The 18,575-nt window shown below is 40.6% G+C and overlaps 1 protein-coding gene across 1 annotated transcript in view; it reads left to right on the top strand.

Moving 5' to 3' along the window:
• Positions 1 to 18,575, top strand: part of LOC131035405 (serine/threonine-protein kinase VIK) — a 322,138-nt gene that overhangs the window by 275,254 nt on the left and 28,309 nt on the right. The window contains exon 11 of the mRNA XM_057967104.2: positions 14,766 to 14,857. Coding sequence (XP_057823087.2) covers positions 14,766 to 14,857 — 92 coding nt within the window. The remainder of the gene's footprint in view (positions 1 to 14,765; positions 14,858 to 18,575) is intronic.

The following is an 18,575-nucleotide window of genomic DNA, read 5'->3' on the forward strand; positions in this document are numbered from 1 at the left end:
GCCCTTTGGTTTGACCAATGTGCTAGCCACTTTCCAGTCCACGATGAACAGGGTCTTCGAGCGCCGGTTGAGGAAATTTGTCTTGGTATTCTTCAATGACATTTTGGTCTATAGCAAGACATGGCAAGAGCACTTAGCATGTTTGGATGAGGTATTGAGTATTTTGGAGGAGTCGTTGTATGCTAAGGAGTCCAAGTGTGCTTTAGTGTTAAAAAAAATATTTATTCTTGGACACGTTATCAGTGCTAAGGGGGTGCAGATGGATCCCGATAAGGTTCGAGCCATTATAGAATGGCCTACTCCTGAGAACCTTACACAACTTAGAGGATTTATGGGATTATGTGGTTTCTATAGACGCTTCGTCAAGGGCTTTTCTCAGCAGGTAGCACCATTGACAGACTTGACGAAAAAGGGGGCTTTCGTTTGGACTGACTAGGCACAATAGTGTTTTGAAAAGTTCAAACAGTTGATGACCAAATGTCCAGTGTTGGTTGTCCCAAATTTCTCTAGACCCTTTGAGCTTCAGTGTGATGCATCGAGAGAGGGTATAGGTGCAGTTCTCATGCAGGACAAGCATCCTGTTGCCTTTGAGAGCCGGAAATTGAGAGGGCTTGAGCGGACTTACAACATATATGATAAGGAGATGTTGGCCATTATGCATGCTTTGGCCAAGTTCAGGCAGTACTTGATAAGCTCCGAATTCAACATCAAGACGGACCATACCAGTTTGAGGCACTTCTTTGAGCAGCGAGATTTGAATGACTGCCAACAGAAGTGCGTTAGTAAGCTGCTGGTGTATGCTTTGACATCACCTATGTCAAAGGGAAGAACAATGTTGTTGCTGATGCATTGTCTCGTAGACCACATTTGAGTGCTATAATTGAGATTACTGAGGATTGGAGACATTTGATTTCAACAGAGTATGCTAAAGATTCATGGGCCTCTAGCATTATGGATGGTACAGTGCAGGATGCTAGGTACTCCATTGTGAATGATCTTATCATTTACAAAGGGAGAATTTTTCTTGTACTAGGATTAGAGATGAAGGGCAGGATTTTGAGAGCCTTGCATGATTCTCCCATGGCCGGACATCTAGGTTACTATAAGACATATAGACAGGTTCGGGAACGGTTCACTTGGAAAGGGCTCAAGTCCGATGTCCTTCAGTATGTTAGGGAGTGTCCTGTTTGTCAGCTGGACAAGTAGGAACATACTTATCCGATGGGTCTCCTCTAGCCACTACCCATTCCTGACAGGAAGTGGGAACGCCTATCGATGGATTTCATTACAGGATTGCCTAGAGTCCACGACAGTAATTGTATCGATGGATTTCATTACAGGATTTCATCTCAGCTACTTATTCAACAACTCAAGTAGCAGATTTATTTTTTCGAGAGGTTTTCAAACTCCATGGATTGCCTCGGACCATAGTTAGTGACAAGACAACAGATTTATGAGTCATTTTTGGCAGAAGTTATTCAGACTCAGTGGTACCGAGCTTACTCCTAGTATGAGCTACCACCTACAAACAGATGGTCAGACAAAAAATGTGAACAAATGGGTGGAAGGTTACCTCTAGAACTACATAGCTGGACAACAGCGGGCATGGGTTAAGTGGTTGCACCTATGTGAGTATTGTTATAATACTACTTACCACATGTCCATCCCGATGACACCATTTATGGCCTTGTATGGGTCTGATGCACCCAACTTCTTGGATCTTTTGTTGAGTGATAGCAGAGTGCCGAGTGCTAAGGATCTTCTCTAGGAGAGTCGGGACATTGTAATATCATTGAAGGAGAACATACACAAGGCACAAAATCAACAGAAATAGTACGCAGACCAGAAGCGAGTTGAGCGGTCATTTGATGTAGGTGACATGGTGTATTTGATGTTGCAGCCATATAGGCAGTCCACACTCAAAAAGAGTGGTACGAAGAAGCTCAAGCCACGCTATTATGGACCATTCAGGATTGTTAGGAGAGTGGGAGAGGTGGCCTATGAGATTGAGCTACCGACAGATGCAAAGGTACATAATGTCTTTCATGTATCACGCCTTAAAAAGGCAATTGGACATCACATTGTACCTTCCACAGTGCTGCCTCCTCTTGATGAAGAGGGGAAATTGATACTAGTACCTGAGGCTATCATTGATTCCAGGGAGCGCAGGTTGAGGAATAGAGTCATCAGGGAATATTTGGTGGTGGAAAGATGTGCCGGTTGAGGATGCGACTTGGGAAAGAGAAGATATTCTGCAACATCTAGCATTGAGATTGCTTGAGGACAAGCAATTTCAGGGAGGGCGGACTGTAATGTCCCCTTCTCATTAGTCCTCAGATTTTCACGCGATTGGCCTATCATCCGACCCTCGTAGGCCAAGAGGATTGATTAGGGGGTTGAGTTGCAGTGATTCACGGTTTCACATTTCATGTCTATTGGGTTTTATGGCGAAATAAGGAGATTACACATATTGCAAGACGTTGGCACTTTGATTATAATATAATAATATTTTATAAAGTGCAATTAAATTAATGTGTAATAAAATAATAATAAAGTGTACCTACCCGATAAGAAGAGATCTTCTAGAAGCAATCATATGATTGGATAAGAAAGAAATAAATAGAGGGAGGTGATTCATTGTTGGGCATTAGTTGTTGAGTATCTCTTCTTATGTAGACTTGTGGAGCCGAAGGGTTTTCTGCAGACAATCATTTGGGAACGAAAACTCCCGATGGTTGGCATAACTGAGGAAGTGAGAGATCTTCCAAGGGGTTGCTATTGAGAGAGGGAGACACCTTAGTCTTCCTAATTGTGTTTAATGAGTTGTTGTACCTTTCATGGTGGATGGAATATACATGGCATCTTCAGATGTTTCAGATTGAGTGCTCTATTTGCATCAGCTTTCCTTGAGGCTTATAAGCGATATTGTTGGAGGATGGTAGAAGATCGAATTGCATGAAGATTGGTCTGTTTGCAGGTCTGATAACAAAACCGACTTCAGACTATACTCCCACGATTTTGTTCACCTTTCATCATTGATGCATCTAATGCTAAGTTTGAGGACAGCGATAATTTTGTTTGCCTTGGGCAATTCTTCTTGAGGTGTTTCTAAGTGATATTGTGGAAGAATTATAACTCAATCAGTCTGAATCCAAAATCATACCAGTCAGCTGTGACCCTTCGATTTTGTTCATACTACTTCATTTTGCATCAAATCTCATGATTTTATGGTAGCACTATCCTTGTAAGGTGAAGGTGATCCCTGTTTCCCTAGTGGGGTGTGTTATTAATATTGCATATCAACAGTGAGATGATAACCATAGGATAGAATAGTAACCAGAAACTCAGAGCGATGCTTTCATTAATGCCAAAATGTCTAGTACAATAATTATTCTCTGCATTAGTGTCTCCAACAACAAGTACAAGAGCATATATAAAGACACGGTCGAGGGTTACGGTTACCACCCGTGGGGAACCGTTGTGCAATAGACAACTACCCTCGACGACACTAACATACTTAACCAACGTAGCTTAACAAGTAGTACAAAGCCCATTTTACAACCAACATCATCTCCCCCCTAAGAAAAGTTGTCTTCGGATGACAGAGTTGCTTATCACCTACTGCGTCCTCGCCTGAAAACTCTTTTCTACTACCATCCGATACTCGAGTGCGGATTTCACCATTATTGCTTCCGCAAGGAGTTCTTTTTTTCCTTGACATCACAGTCCTCCCGTGCCTAAACCAAACTTGTCTGCAAAACACGCTTTTCAGTCTCTGCCTCCACCAACTGCTACTCAAATGATACTGTCTCCCTAGCCAATTTGTCCTCGATAGCCACCCGCACTGCCCTCTCGGCATCCAACTCCTAGGTACACTGAGCTAAGTCTCACGCTACTACTGCCTCCAACGTGGTTGTCACCTCCTCCTGAGCCCTCTGTGCATCCACCAAGGCAACCTCAAGTCCAGCCGGGACATACTCCGAGTTTCTCAAAGCGTACCATTCATGCCTGGAAGTGGTCATGACTCACAACCCTCTAACACAAAGGCTAGGAGACACCTCAAATCCTCCATCACACTCCCAAAGGCTGATAACTGACTGAATAACTCCCTCGTACTGTACGACTTCGCGTGCTTGCAATGCCTTCCCTCAAACTCCATTTGTTCGCAACCTCCAAATCCATCTCCCTCTACGGCTTATGGCTTCCCCGCCAATGCTTAGCTTCAGGCTTCTTTCTCATAGTACAGAACAACCCCAACACTTACCGTGACTTCTCTAATGCCCTTCGCCCAACTCAAAAGTGTATTGTAGCTCAAAAATAAATTGGGGCTCTGGGGCAACGCCCCTTGCGGGGTCCAGACTCCATCGAATGATTTTTCAATCTGATCGTCGTTTTTTTTTTTAAATTAAATGCATGTTTGTTTGAATGTTGACACATTTTTCTTTTCACGTGCCATCACCATCGTTTATCCCTGTCGTGTCGTGGTATTTTTCCTTTCACCCTTTTTTAAACCAACGCCACTGTCGTCGTGCTCCTTCAGGCCTACGGTGGTATTCCACTGCCGGTGACCTCCGTCGACAGTGGTTCCACTGCACGGTGGTCACCGACAGTGGCCCCCGATGGTGGTCCCACCGCACGGCAATTTCACCATACGGTAGTTCCACCATGGCCACCGAATTTTTTTATTTATTTTTTATTTTTATAATTTAATTTCCTAATCTAATTGTCCTGAGAGTCTTCGGCTCGAGTCTTGTGCCTCTGGGATCGCCCTTCATCCTTCTCGGTTTGCCTTGCCCGAGAGTCTCCCACTTTGGTCCCGTGCCTCTCGAGTCGCCTGCCCAGCCTCTCGGGTCCCGTTCCATCCTCTCGGGTCTCCCTCCGGACTCTCGGATGTCCTTCTGGCCTCTCAGGTCCCCTGCGCGCTTCTCGTGGCAGGGTTTCAATTTGGACCCATTGATGGCAAGTCTATTTTCAATGGCCATCCGAAGACCTGGAACCATAAATTCTATAGGGACCACGGTCTCCTTCCCGTACATAAGAAGAAGAAGAAGAATAAAGATTTTGAAGGTTGTGGCCTTCCACATAGGGTTCCAATCATTGCCGACACAAATGATCCTGGGATCATCTACATGACCGAGGTTTTTCTCCTTCAATTTTACCTCTTGATACTTGATGGGTTCTTCCTTCGGGAACTGGTGTGCGGTGGTGTCACTCACACGGGCGTCTCCCTTCCAATGTTCTCTGTATTCCGGCAGGTACACCTCCTCTGTTACTTGCTGTGGTTCCTCTACTTCGAGCCTGTAGCTCTGGAACATTCGTAATCCTCCATTTGCCAGTGGAAGAGCCTGTTCAATGACCCCGTCTCATCCTCAGAGCACTCTCCTAGTTTGAGAATCCGTTCATTGTTGGGCTCCATGCAGCCCCGTCCTTCGTCCCTCAGGTCGCTTTCTCCTTCACTCTCCGATTCCGAAGATGATGCCAGTTCCTCACTAACCAACTGCATCCCAAGGTCTATGATAAACTTCCTTCCTCCATTCTCCATAGACAGAGTGTTCTTCTTCCAGTTGTGGGTGGCCTTGGCTACCACTAGCCACCCTCTCCCTAAGATCACATCATACCCTTTTTCTTTAGTGGGATTACCACGAAGTCCAATATGAAGGGTTGCGCCCCGATGGTAACTTGCTGGCCCATCAGTGTCCTGATGGGTTTGATTCCATGTTGATCTGCTCCTAGCATATTGAATGTAGATGGCCACAGCGTCGGCTTCCCCAGCTTCCGCCAAGTTTCTTCTGGAAGAACATTCACTCTCGATCCACCATCGACGATGGTATCGGTTAGGATGGTGCTAGGGATACCCATCTCCACAATGGCCGGGTTCCTTCCAGTGTTAACTACCAGCAGCCTGGGGTCTATTGCAGACCCCCCAGGAACATCCGTGCAGTGGTTGGTATTGGTGCATGGTTGGGAGAGATTATTCAGCAATGTCGTTCGTAATTGAGGCATTGTCTGGAGGAGGTCGTGTACCTTCACAGGCACCTCCAGTTTTAAAATTTGCTTTAGTATAGCCTCCTCCGCCTCCAGTCGGCTGGAAGTAACCGCCGTACCCTTCACCTTCGCCCTCTCTCGTATCTCTTTCTCAAGTTCTTCCCATGCTTCCCATACCCTTCGCTTCTCTGTCTCCGGGTCTGGGCATGTTGCTTGTCTGGCTTGGGCGCGGGTTACTGCCAGCACTTCCTCTTCTTTGGTTTCCTCGATATTGAGCAAGTTGACGCCGGACTTCGGGCAGGTGGCGTCTTCGTGGTCTCCCGGTCCGCACCATTTGCACAAATATTGTGTGGCCTCTCGCTTCGGGCACTCAAGGGTGAAGTGCCCTCACTAGCTGCACGCTCTACACTGTATCATCGGTCGGCCTTTGGAGTCATATTGGATCCGGCTCCTTGTATTGTTATTGTTGTTTCGTCCTCCACACCGGTTATCTTGGTAGCCTCCCGATGTTGCATTGTTGTTCGCCTGGGAGCTGTCAGTACCGCCCGATGTAGTTGGTTGTTCCTGCATAAGCAATACTTGTTGGTTTCGTGTTTTCATGTTTTAGGGGCATTCCCTAGTGGGATGCCCCATCAATTGGCATATATCACAATAGGCCTTCTTTGGGCAAGAGCCTTTCGTGTGGCTGTCCGTCTTACATTCTGTGCACCAAAGCTCTCCTTCGTCAGTCTTGCTCGGACCTCCCTTCATAACCTTCAGCTCTTTCATCATCCTCAGCATGTCCTTCTGCAAGGCTTGCACCTTTTTGCCGGACTTGCCATCGCTGCTGCTTCCCTCGGAAGAGTCATCATCCTCGGATGAGCTATCCTTCTTTTTCTTCTTGGATGTCTTGGTCTTGCTCTCGAGATCCATCGCTCTATTATGTGTTTCAGTCCCTCCACGAACCATCTCTTTTTCAACCCATCCGCTGGTTGACTCTCCATTTTTCCCAACAGTTCCTTGAGCCACCGACTATAGGCTCAGACCGTCTCGTTCTTGTTCTGCTTTGTGCCATAGATTTCGGCTACTATTTCATTGTCATCTCTGAGGAGGCGGAACTCTATCTCGAACTCCTTCAAGTTGGGCCATGTGCTGACTTTGCCCTTATCCATATCGTAGTACTAGTCGATGGCCACTCTCCTTAAGGTTGCTGGAAATTGTGTTACCCATTCGTCCTAGTTGGTAACACCGTTCGCTGACCATATGGTTTCGCAAGTGCGGCAATGGCAGACGGGATCTTCCTTCCTGTCGCCGTTGAACTTCAACAGCTTTTGCTTACTGGCCATTGATTGGGGTCGTGTCGCTTGTTGTGTACCTGCACCACTCCCACCCGCGCTGGTGGTGTTTGCCGTTTGAGTGACTGGGGGTACGGTGGTTTGTACCCGCGTGCTTGGTGTGATGGGTCCCAAGAGGGGGTCTTGCTTTTCGTGTGCCTGTGCCTCCTCTGCACCTACGATCGTACGGTTGCCCTCCCCTCTGTTCTCAGCCTCGTCGTCTGTTCGCTCCCTTCGGTGGTCCTCCGTGCATGGTGTAAGGGATAAATTCCTGAATTGATCCCGGCTCTCTTCGACCAGATTTCCTCGTAGCCTTGTTTCCTCCAAAAATTCTTCGTAGCTTCTCACCCTATGATGTTCTGGCTACATGCAAAAATCTCCTTCGGCTTCTGCTCCTGCACCCTCCGTGACACCTCCTTGGTTCCCTTTGGGCAACCCTTCGGCAGGTCGTCCTTCGGCAAGTTGCCTCAGCCTCCGTCTACGTTCTACTTGTTGTTCCAGAATCAGGGCTCTCTGTGCGGCCTCCCACTTGTCACTTTGTGCCTTCTTATTTCTATCCTTATTTAATAAGTTGGGCATTAATTCCCGTACATAATGTAGGAGTGTTCTTTATTCAGCCCCTGAGGCTCAAGGTTCAAGTTTCCTGTCATCACTTGCCCTTACGCTCCTCTTCCCAGCAACGGTTGTTTTCCTCATACTCTCGGAGGACCTATTGGCATCGCTCCTCACGCTGTGTTTCCTCCCTTCGGTGTTGGTGGGCAAGGGTTGCTTGGGCTAGGAGATGCGGGAGTTGGTGCAACAACCTATTTGCCGCTGGACTGACATTTAGAGCGTCCCAAACTATAGCCTCGGGTACCTCTTCTTGTGTAGCCTCCCCTCGTATGAAAGTCTCTATAGCCGCTTGGAATCGGATCACGGAATCGCCTGTGAATGCGTTCTCCCCTTCGTAAAGTTCTCTTAGTCGGCTATCATCCCCCTCGATGCTATTGCCAATGGGCTGGCCTATTATCCTTCGTAGGCCATTCACGCTCTGTGGCTACCCAGATTCAGACGGCAATAGCACCAGATGTTTCCCTGGTGGGGTGTGTTATTAATATTGCATATCAACAGTCCGATGATAACCATAGGATTGAATAGTAACCAGAAACTCAGAGCAATGCTTTCATTAATGCCAAAATGTCTAGTACAATAATCATTCTCTGCATCAGTGTCTCCAACAACAAGTACAAGAGCATATATAAAGACACGGTCGAGGGTTGCAGTTACCACCCGTGGAGAATCGTCGTGCAACGAACAACTACCCTCGATGACACTAACATACTTAACCAACGTAGCTTAACAAGTAGTACAAAGCCCATTTTACGACCAACAATCCCTTTAGGAGAGGAGGTTGAGGGTTTATTGCTGAGCAACATCAAATATCAGACTTTCTACTTGCAGCAGCAGGGGCGAATTATGAAATGGTTCGAACTTGGCACATTGGAGGCTCTTTGTCTATGATGTCGCTTGCTTCTTCACAGCGCCACATCCCAGGTTCATTTGCTAATAATACTTTGTTGTAATTATTAGTTGAATGCTTAAAGATTAGGACTGTCATTTGTCTTCAGACTGTCTATAATATCAGTCCTTATATTTGAACAATTTGTTGCCTATGTAATGTTTTTGGATGGTCAAATGGAATAAGAAGAAAGGAGTTTGGTTTTGCATCTACATCACCTTTATATGTATGATTGTCTAAGGATGTATGCCAAGTGTTCATAATAATGTCAGTCTGCTGTATGATATGGTTTGATGACTTAGATTCATAAATATCATCCATAGTTTGTTGCTTAAGCATCTCTTTGTCATCTATCAATTAAGAAGAGTCATTTGGAGTTGATTTTTATTAAAATATTCATATAAGTTGGTCTTTACTATAATCCGAAAACTCTGTCAGCATAACACACGAACTCCAAAACAGCATAACACCCAACTAGGATAGCATTGTTTTACAGTTAATACCAACAGGGGATATTTCAGTTACCGGATCATCTTCCTTGATAGTAATAAATACAAACTCATTTTCTGAATTCCCATTCTCTGATTCTTCATCTGTCAGACCTTCATCAGCAGTATAATAGCATCTCTTCTGATTTCTAAACTTCCGGTAGGGCTTATAGGGTTTATAATACTTATCATGCTTCTCATATCTATCATATTTATTAGGTCCATCATGCCTTTCAAATTTATCATGCTTATCATATCTAGACATTCTCTCAGGGCACCTAGAAGCAAAATGTCCTGACTTATTACAAGAGAAACATTTCAAAGGTAACTTTCCATCATACTTACCGGCTCCCTTAGGCAATCTTCGAGAAAAAAGGCTTCAAGCTCATCCAATTCTCTTTCTTGCTCTTCCATCTCTCTCTTCTCTCTTTCATATCTAGATACCCAACATGAACTTTCTCTTGGATCATACTTCTGCTTCCCGGATACAGAGGCTTTGAATGCAGTGTTAAATTTACCATGTGATTCTCCAAATTCTCTCAACTCAAATGCAACAAGATTTCCAACCAACATGTCTCTAGTTACTGTAGTCACACTCCGGATCTCATCAATAGCAGCTACTTTATGCTTGTAGGTAGAGGCAATGATCTCAACACCTTAGCAACAATGTCATCTTCTTCAAGGGTTCCACCGGCACATCTGATGTTCATGACAAGCTCATTCACCTTAGCCATAAAGGATGTTATGTTTTCATCTTCTCCCATCTTCAATGCTTCATACTTTCCTTTCAAACTTTGCAGCTTAGCAACTTTAACTTGCGCATCTCCTTCATACAAGGTTTCTAGCTTCTTCCAGATCTCATGTGCAATCTTCAAACCCATCACATTTGTCATCTCTGAATCGATCAAGGAACTCGGCAATGCTTCCTTAGCTCTTATGTTATGTTCAGCATCCTTGCTCTCAGCAGTAGTAACCGGTCCATTCTAAGGAACATTGTAGACATTCTTTGTAATCTTCCAATACTCATCTCCAAGATATTTCAAATGAACTTCCATCCGGTCCTTCCAAACTGTATAATTGCTTCCATCAAATCTCAGACTCTCCTTCTTGAACACATAGGCTGCCATCTCGGATCTCCTCAAGTGGTTAAGCTTCTTCCGGAGGATCTAGCTCTGATGCCAACTGTTGGCAACAACAATGAAGGAAAACAGAGGGGGGGGGGGGGCGGGTGAATCAATTTTCACCAGATTAAACCAATTAAGCACAATCTCAAATTTCAATCAACTGCAGCAAGAATAAAGATAAATACAATAACAATAACACACATAACACCGAGATTTTGACGTGGAAAACCCGGTTAAGGGAAAAACCACGGTGGGAACCTACCCACAATAAGATGACTCTGCAGTAATATGTGTAAATATTACAATAGGGAATGCACATGCATTCAGGCACACTGCCTAGAGCTCACTGCTCAAGATATGATGACCTAGAAGGCTCCAACCCTCAAGGACGGTTCACTACCTTACAATAATGATCGGACTACAGTCTAGATTACATGAACTGCAAAAATAGCATCTGGTAATGCTTGATGACAGTTCCGGTTAAGCTCATTTGTCTGCCCTGCAACAATCTTTGCTCAATACACCACACCGAAAGATAAATTCGCTTATGCGCACATACACAACTCTCTAATAATGCAAACACTACAACCACACCCAAATTACATGACTATAACACCTATTTATACAATTCATCAACCTTGACTACAAGGTCGGCCAAACGCTCAACCCTTAATTACAAAATCTCATCACACGATACATAAATCAACAACCGGACCAATATGAGGTCATAGGCGACATATCATGGACCTAAACCAAATCTCCATACATGCATCACCACCGGAAATCTCGCCAAGATTAACCGCATAACACGAAGAATATCACCGGATCAACAAAATCACCAATACCGCGCACAAGGATCAGTGTGGACCACCAAAACAAATGGGACACGATCAAAAACACCAACAAGCATATTGGAACCATCCGCAATAGCTACACCAACACCACTTATTGAAATCTTCATCGATCAACACGCTAACTCTCAAGAACGCTCAACAGGAGCAATTCAGACTAGAAAGATAACTTGCGGAGCACCAAATCACAAACCATTTGAAATGTAGATACACATGAACATCCAAGACATTCTCCCAAATCCGCAACCAAAGATATGATCATACCAGAGCACAACAAATCAAATACCATACTCTGCCAACCATTGAACAGAAAGACTAAACTTCAAATTGGATCAAATGATATGATCAAGTAAACTTCCGGATCACTGAAACCAATATGGAATGAAGTATTTCAGCATCCCAAACAGATGAACTAACCAGATCAACTCAATGCAATCACTGGAACACCAAACAGCTCTCTGTAACACCAAAACACAGGAATATGTTGACATCAATGACAACAACATTATCCTAGCAGCAGCAATATCGAACATGGCTCTCCTTGAGCTCTTCCAAATTGGAATAAGAAACGATATAATAATATATTCAACACCTTCCCTCCATGAAATGATTGCTAATGTATAGTTACACAACCGATGGGTTGTGTCTATTGGTGGATAGAGACATGTTCATTTGTTAAGTCATAATTGCACCACCTAAGGATATTAACCGATTATGTTAATTAATGTGATTCCTAAGGAATTTTTTTATCTCCTTAATCATGCTTGATATCTTTGATATTGCAAAGGGATCAATAATCAATAGTTTGATGGTATTAAGGTTATTGGATCCTCCTTGTCTAATAGCTGGCGAAGATACATGCTTTAATCTGCATCATGGTCGATCTCATTTCATCTGATTCCTTGATCATACAGTTGGAATGTCTTTAGTTTGATTTGTAATAGGTAATTCATCGCTTCTTGTACGTATGGTCATTGACTTCATTAGGTATAGTTGGAATTTTGATGGAGTGGGTGGCCATATGTTTGTCATTATGATGATGCACTTCCTTCGTGGATGATTTGTTCACGACCCTATCATCTTATGCATTGTTCTTTCTGAATATATGTATGGAATGGTATGATTGTGAGCAAGTGTACGGATGGTTGTGGTCATCATGCTTGACAACTATAGAGAATTTGTATTTCCCCTTTTGATGGAAGATCATTGCTTATTTCAAGGATGCTTGCAAGTCTTTATTGTTTATAATATGATGCTAACTAATTTATTGCAAGTATATATTGAACCATCAGTGAAGATTTTCTTTTTTGGAGGTAATCAATACTAATATTCTTCTTGCCCCTTTATTTTGTTCCAATGGATAAGGAGGTTAATGATAAGGAAACCATCTTATTTATAAGACTTCACTGTTTCTAATCTTTATTTCTAAAGTAATACTACTTAGAGATTCAGGACTGCCACCCCTAAACATATACTTATTAAAGTTAGCTTAAGAATAAGATGGGGACATCACAAGATTTTTCGGAGAAGGTGGTTGACCACGTCCTTCACTATCAGGTCATCACAGATGAGTATGACGCTCTCAGGGACCTCTCGTTGGAGAGCCTCTCCTCTCGTTGAAAATACTGATTGACAGATACTTCTTACAGGTGTTCTAGATCCTGCATCAATTTGTCCTCAATTGTGTCTTCCTCTTCTTCAATAGCTTTCGATACTTCTTGGTCGATTGGTCAACCCATTACATTGTCAAACTGCTAGTCAACATATTGCCTCTCTAAAGCTTAGATCTCTAGGTTCGTATCGGCAACGATACCAAAATTCCCAACTGTTGGGAACCACCAACAATTACTTGGAAACAAATGTCATTACATAGCCAACTATACCATTATTACTTAACAACATATTATTATTAGAGTGACAAAACTGTTAACTACAAATCTTTAATGGTATAGTATCCTCTTCGATTTTCCCATGAATTTTTGACATTAATGAAACTTTTGCATCCATTCATACGTATCTCCAAACAAAGTGGGCAAATATTATTGAGCATTCAAAAAATATTAAATGTCATGATATGGGATGAGAACCACCACAAGCTTGATTATGAAACCTTCCAACATTTTGGTTTGTTGTTTGTTACCACACTACAGTAAGGTATCATCAAATCTTCACCTATATAACACATCTTTTCAAATGAAATATTTTTGTGGTTTCAGCCTCAATTTTCTTTGTTGTTTACTATTCATATGCCTTGGACAATTACCATATAAGTGAGAAAGTAGTGTATATCTTGATACCACTCATTAGTAGAATCCATAAATAAAACGAATGGCAGTGTTGACTCTTCTTTTTCAACATCTTCTTTTTTCATGTCACCATCCTCTACAATCAATTGGCATAGTCCTCTTTCTTGAATCAAATCGGTTGGTTTAATTTCTAAGTTGTATTTTTTAATTTTAGCAATATAATTTCCTCCTTTGGATCCTAACTCCTATTGAGTTTATGAACTTAATTTCCAGAACAAGTACCATCACTATTGCATGAGGATGTAGGATGTAAATTTTTTTTCTAACGGTGCACACCACTGCATATGTTACTCCAATTGAGTGTATCTCAATTCATGATCTTTAATTCCAAAGCTTACAAAGGCAATGGGTGATTTAATACCACACCCGTTGTGACGACAAATGCAATAAATTGTAATGCCCCTTTTAATTATTTTAAGAACCCTATAATTACAGACATTAGGTTTCCACAATCCATGAGATAGTAATCAGCTGCTTCCAGAATAGACTCAAAAATTTACAGTCTATTCCGGAAGCAGCTGATTACTAACCGTATAATTTTTGAGGTTCCTATTGTGAGGTCAAGAACTTTTGAATATGATAGGTAGCAGATTATTTTTACAATGTAATTACATTAACATGCTGTCTACTTATCCTTTAATATAGAATTTTGCTCATTATGAAATGTTTGAATTTACTAATGTAAACAAAAATGTATCGAATCTGCTACTGACAATTTACCATTGAACATTGAGAATATTACTAGAAACAACATTTAGAGAATATTGAGAATATTTAGAAATAACATTTACCATTGAACATTGAGAATATTGCTAGAAACAATATTTATTTCTATTCTACAAGATTAAGGCCAAATTTGTATGTGCTTCTATGGGTGGAAATGATATGTATAAAAAGATGGCAAGGATAGAGAAAACATGCAAATTAAACTGGATTAAACAACATGGGTTAACCTTGAGTGAACCTTAAGATGCAGTGAAAGACCATTACCATTATTTTTTAATATGCAAACTATATCCACATTTCCATTTTATTTCTATGGATTGCATGCCATAACCAGTATGATATCATGAGCTCAATTTTTTCTTAGGCCTATCTATGTAATTATTAACAGTTTATGACAAACTCCATTCAACTGTATTTTTTTGTAAAGTGTTGTCATGTGATATTATTAAGCTATTACTTATTCTCTTATTGCAGATGCTTGAGGGGCATCCTCCCCATTCAACTGATGAATTATGTCAAGGTGAATTAAAATTCAAAAAGAGCAAATGCCATAAAATATTAAGGAAGTAAGTATTTTATAGACCATTCAATTTATTTTGCATAAATATTCTTTTTTACAAAAAGAACAATGTCAGTTTTAATTCAGTACCAAGCAATATTGACCAAGTACCAATTATTTTATAGAGATGATATATAAGCCTCGTGTACCAAGCAATATTGACCAATGCAGGTTTTTTAAAATGATAAGCAAATTCTTGCCTTCTTGGAAAGTGTAGAAATGTTTGCAAGCTCTTATTTCAAAGGAATTGGAACTAGATGTAAATAATTTTTCCTTGATGATGTACAATATTTGGAAGGAGTTGTCCAATTGAAAGCTAATGAAATAACTAAATGTTTAGTCTCTCTTGAAGACTAATTTGCTAAGCATGAATGAGATATTCAAAAGAAAATCAAAGAAGACATTAGTAGCTCAGGAAAGTATGAGACAATCAATATTGGGGATCTTGATAACCCAAAGTTAGTATGGATTAGTAAATGTTGTACACCTGAAGAGAGGAACAAGTTGATTGCCTAGTTAATAAAATATATTATATTTTACTTGATTGCCTAGGGTTTTTTACTTGATGCTATGATGACCTAAAAAACTTAATGGAGGGAAGACTACAACATTATATTCCTCTCAAACTAGGAACTTCTCCTTTCAGGCAAAAACAATAAACATACATCCCAAAGATAGCTGATGCAATCTTCAAAGAGGTAGACAAAATGTTAAAGATAAAAGAGTATTTACCTGATTCATCATTCCACTTGGGTAGCAAACATTGTTCCAGTTCAGAAAAAGAATGGGGAGAATCAGGATTTGTGTTGACATTAGAAACCTGAACCAATCCTTTCTAAAAGATAATTATCTACTACCAATGACAGATCATGTACTTTAGGTTGTAGTAGGATAAAAAATGATGTTTATGCTGCATGATTTTTTAGGGCACAACTAGATAATTGTAGAATAGGAAGACCAACATAATACAACTTCATTACACCATGGGGAAATTTTTCTTACAATTGCATGTCTTTTGGTTTGGTCAATGTAGGTGCAACCTTCCAAAGAGCTATGGATGTAATGTCCCCTTCCTAAGCCAGTTTGGCGCAAAGAGACCATTAGTCTATTCACAAGATTCCCGTTGGCTAATGAGTGGAATTAGGGAATCTTGGAGGTGTTGATAGAAGCATTTTCATATTCAGATAGGTATAAGGAGTGCAACGGCTTTTTTAGGAGCCTTATCGAGCACTTTCTCTTCTACTTTTATTTTTAGTAAGTCAGTGATGCGCACCGACAAAGTTGATATTTTTAGTAATGTAGGTGGAGTTGGTTTTGATGTCTATCTGAGTTTGATCTAGTTTGGAGTTATTAAATTAAATAACAATGTTATTGATTTAAAAAGTTAAATTAAATATTTAACTATCATTATTTTAATAAAGGGATTATAAGGACTGGTTATAAAGTGAAAGATGTTTTATTTTAAAAAAGAACGAGGCCTTTAATATTTTGGACTCCACATTGGGAAACTAAAAAGTGATTCTATTTAATCCCACATGGCTTGGTGAAGAGGGTCGAACTTCTTGGGAATGATATAAAAGCAATTTTGTGGAGCTCATTTCTTATGCTAAATATGATATTTGATATTGCTATTTCCTCTTAAGGAGATTGTTCTTATTGGGTTTGTGAGGACAAAACCCTTTGCAAGCAACATTCTCCACATTATTGAGAGACATAATCTAGAGGCTTTCTTGGTGTTTTCATTTAGGAAATACATCTGGGCTTCATTGCTGGTTTGATGTCTACAGTTTGATTTACCGAGCACTCAAGGTAGATTTGGAGATGTTAGAGCAGATTTGAGGGCATTTGTGGCAGCCAAAAAAAGAAAAAAAAATTTAGAGTTTGCTACAGTGTCATTGCTACAATGATGCTGCCATAGTGTTGTTGCTATAGTGGCGCTGTTAAAGTGTTGTTGCTATAGTGACGTTGGTACAGTATTTTGCTACAGTGATTTGCAGATTTTAGTTCAAAATCAGATTTATGCATTTCCTGATACATCCAACTAGAGTGCCTTTTTGATGCTTTGTGAGCAGCTCAAGCAAAAAAGCATTGCATTTTGTGGGTATGTGTGATTTACATATTAGATAATATTTAATGTATTGGGGTGTCTTTATTTTAGAGAGAAACTAAATATTCGGTTCTGCATATAAATTAAAATTTTCAGCTCATTGTATTTATGAGTATTGCAGTTATTACTTATTTCAGAATAGTTTATTGCTGCAAGTTACTCTATTTTTGTACTTCATTTGGTAATACAAACATTTAAAACAAAAACAAACCCTTTCTGCAACTTTTGTCTAGTTCTCAAATATAAAATTAATAAAAAATAAATAAATTAATAATACAAAGAACAAGGCAGGTTGTTAACAATGGACCTTTCTTTTAGAGATCTTAAGAACAAGATTAAATTTATTTACCTTGATGATCTTACTTTTCAAAGAAAATGGAAAATAATTTCAAAGATTTGGAAATGATCCTACAAAGATGCAAAGAACACGATATATCTTTGAACCCAAAGAAGCCTTTTTTGTTGAAATTGAAGGGAAACTCCTTGGACATATTGTCTCTAAGGAAGGAATCGGGATTGATCCCAAGAGAATTAAAGCAATTTAGCAACTAAATCTACCTTCAAATAGAACTAGGGTTGATTCTTTATTTAGAAAAGTTAACTTCTTAAGAAAAGTTGTGCTCATTTTTTTTGAAATTACCAAGCATATTGTAGAAATGAAGGAGAAATGGGGTTTTAAATGGAATGAATTACAAAAGCAATAATTCAAAGATATTAAAGAGGCAATTACACATGCCCCTATATTGGTTGATCTTGATTTTAATAAAGATTTCATTATCTATTGCTATGAGTCTAAGCACGCGATGTTTGACATTTTGTTACAAACCAATGGGTAGTAGATAGAGGCACCAATTGCTTTCATGATTATCCCCTTGAAGAAGCATGAATTAAACGACTTTCAAATTGAAAAGCATGCATATGTTGTAGTGAAAGCAGTCAAGCAATTCACATTCTATATTCTACATTCCCACTCTATTGTCTATGTACATGATCTTGCAGTAAATGTAAGGAAAGCACAATGCGGAAACGCTTCCACAGTGTTAAATTCAAAGAGGAGAAAAGAAGGGGTGACTTTTAATTTTAGATTATAGTCATTAAGATGCACATTTCTAGAATAACAGAGCAAAACAGAACAGGATTCACAAACACAGAGTTAACACCATATTTTCACGTGGGAAAACCCTTACGAGTGAAAAAACCACACACCAAAGCAATAATCACTTGTATTATAGTAAATCAAATTTACATACAAGTTACAGATTAATAGCTTTGAATCAATCTCTGTTCAAGCAACATACACATTCCAGATTATAGGCACAACGTGAACATACCATGGTCTCAAGAGCAATGTATCATGCCAGACTCTAAACTAGTATCAAAAGTGTACCATGACATAACACCAACATCACCTGTCAAGCATAACCAACACCTCAATCAAGGACTCCTTGAGCCCTCAAGATGTCAACATATCATGATCACCAGCTCCTAGATGTGTACCCGCAAATGTGAAAGAACCTTTTGTAGCAATAGGATCTAAGACGTCCTCCAAACATTTGCACACTAAGAATATCATCCACCATCCAATGGTGAATATGCAGTCATTGCTAAAACTCCCAAT

Source organism: Cryptomeria japonica, chromosome 2 (assembly GCF_030272615.1).
Source record: "Cryptomeria japonica chromosome 2, Sugi_1.0, whole genome shotgun sequence".
Classification (NCBI taxonomy): domain Eukaryota; kingdom Viridiplantae; phylum Streptophyta; class Pinopsida; order Cupressales; family Cupressaceae; genus Cryptomeria; species Cryptomeria japonica.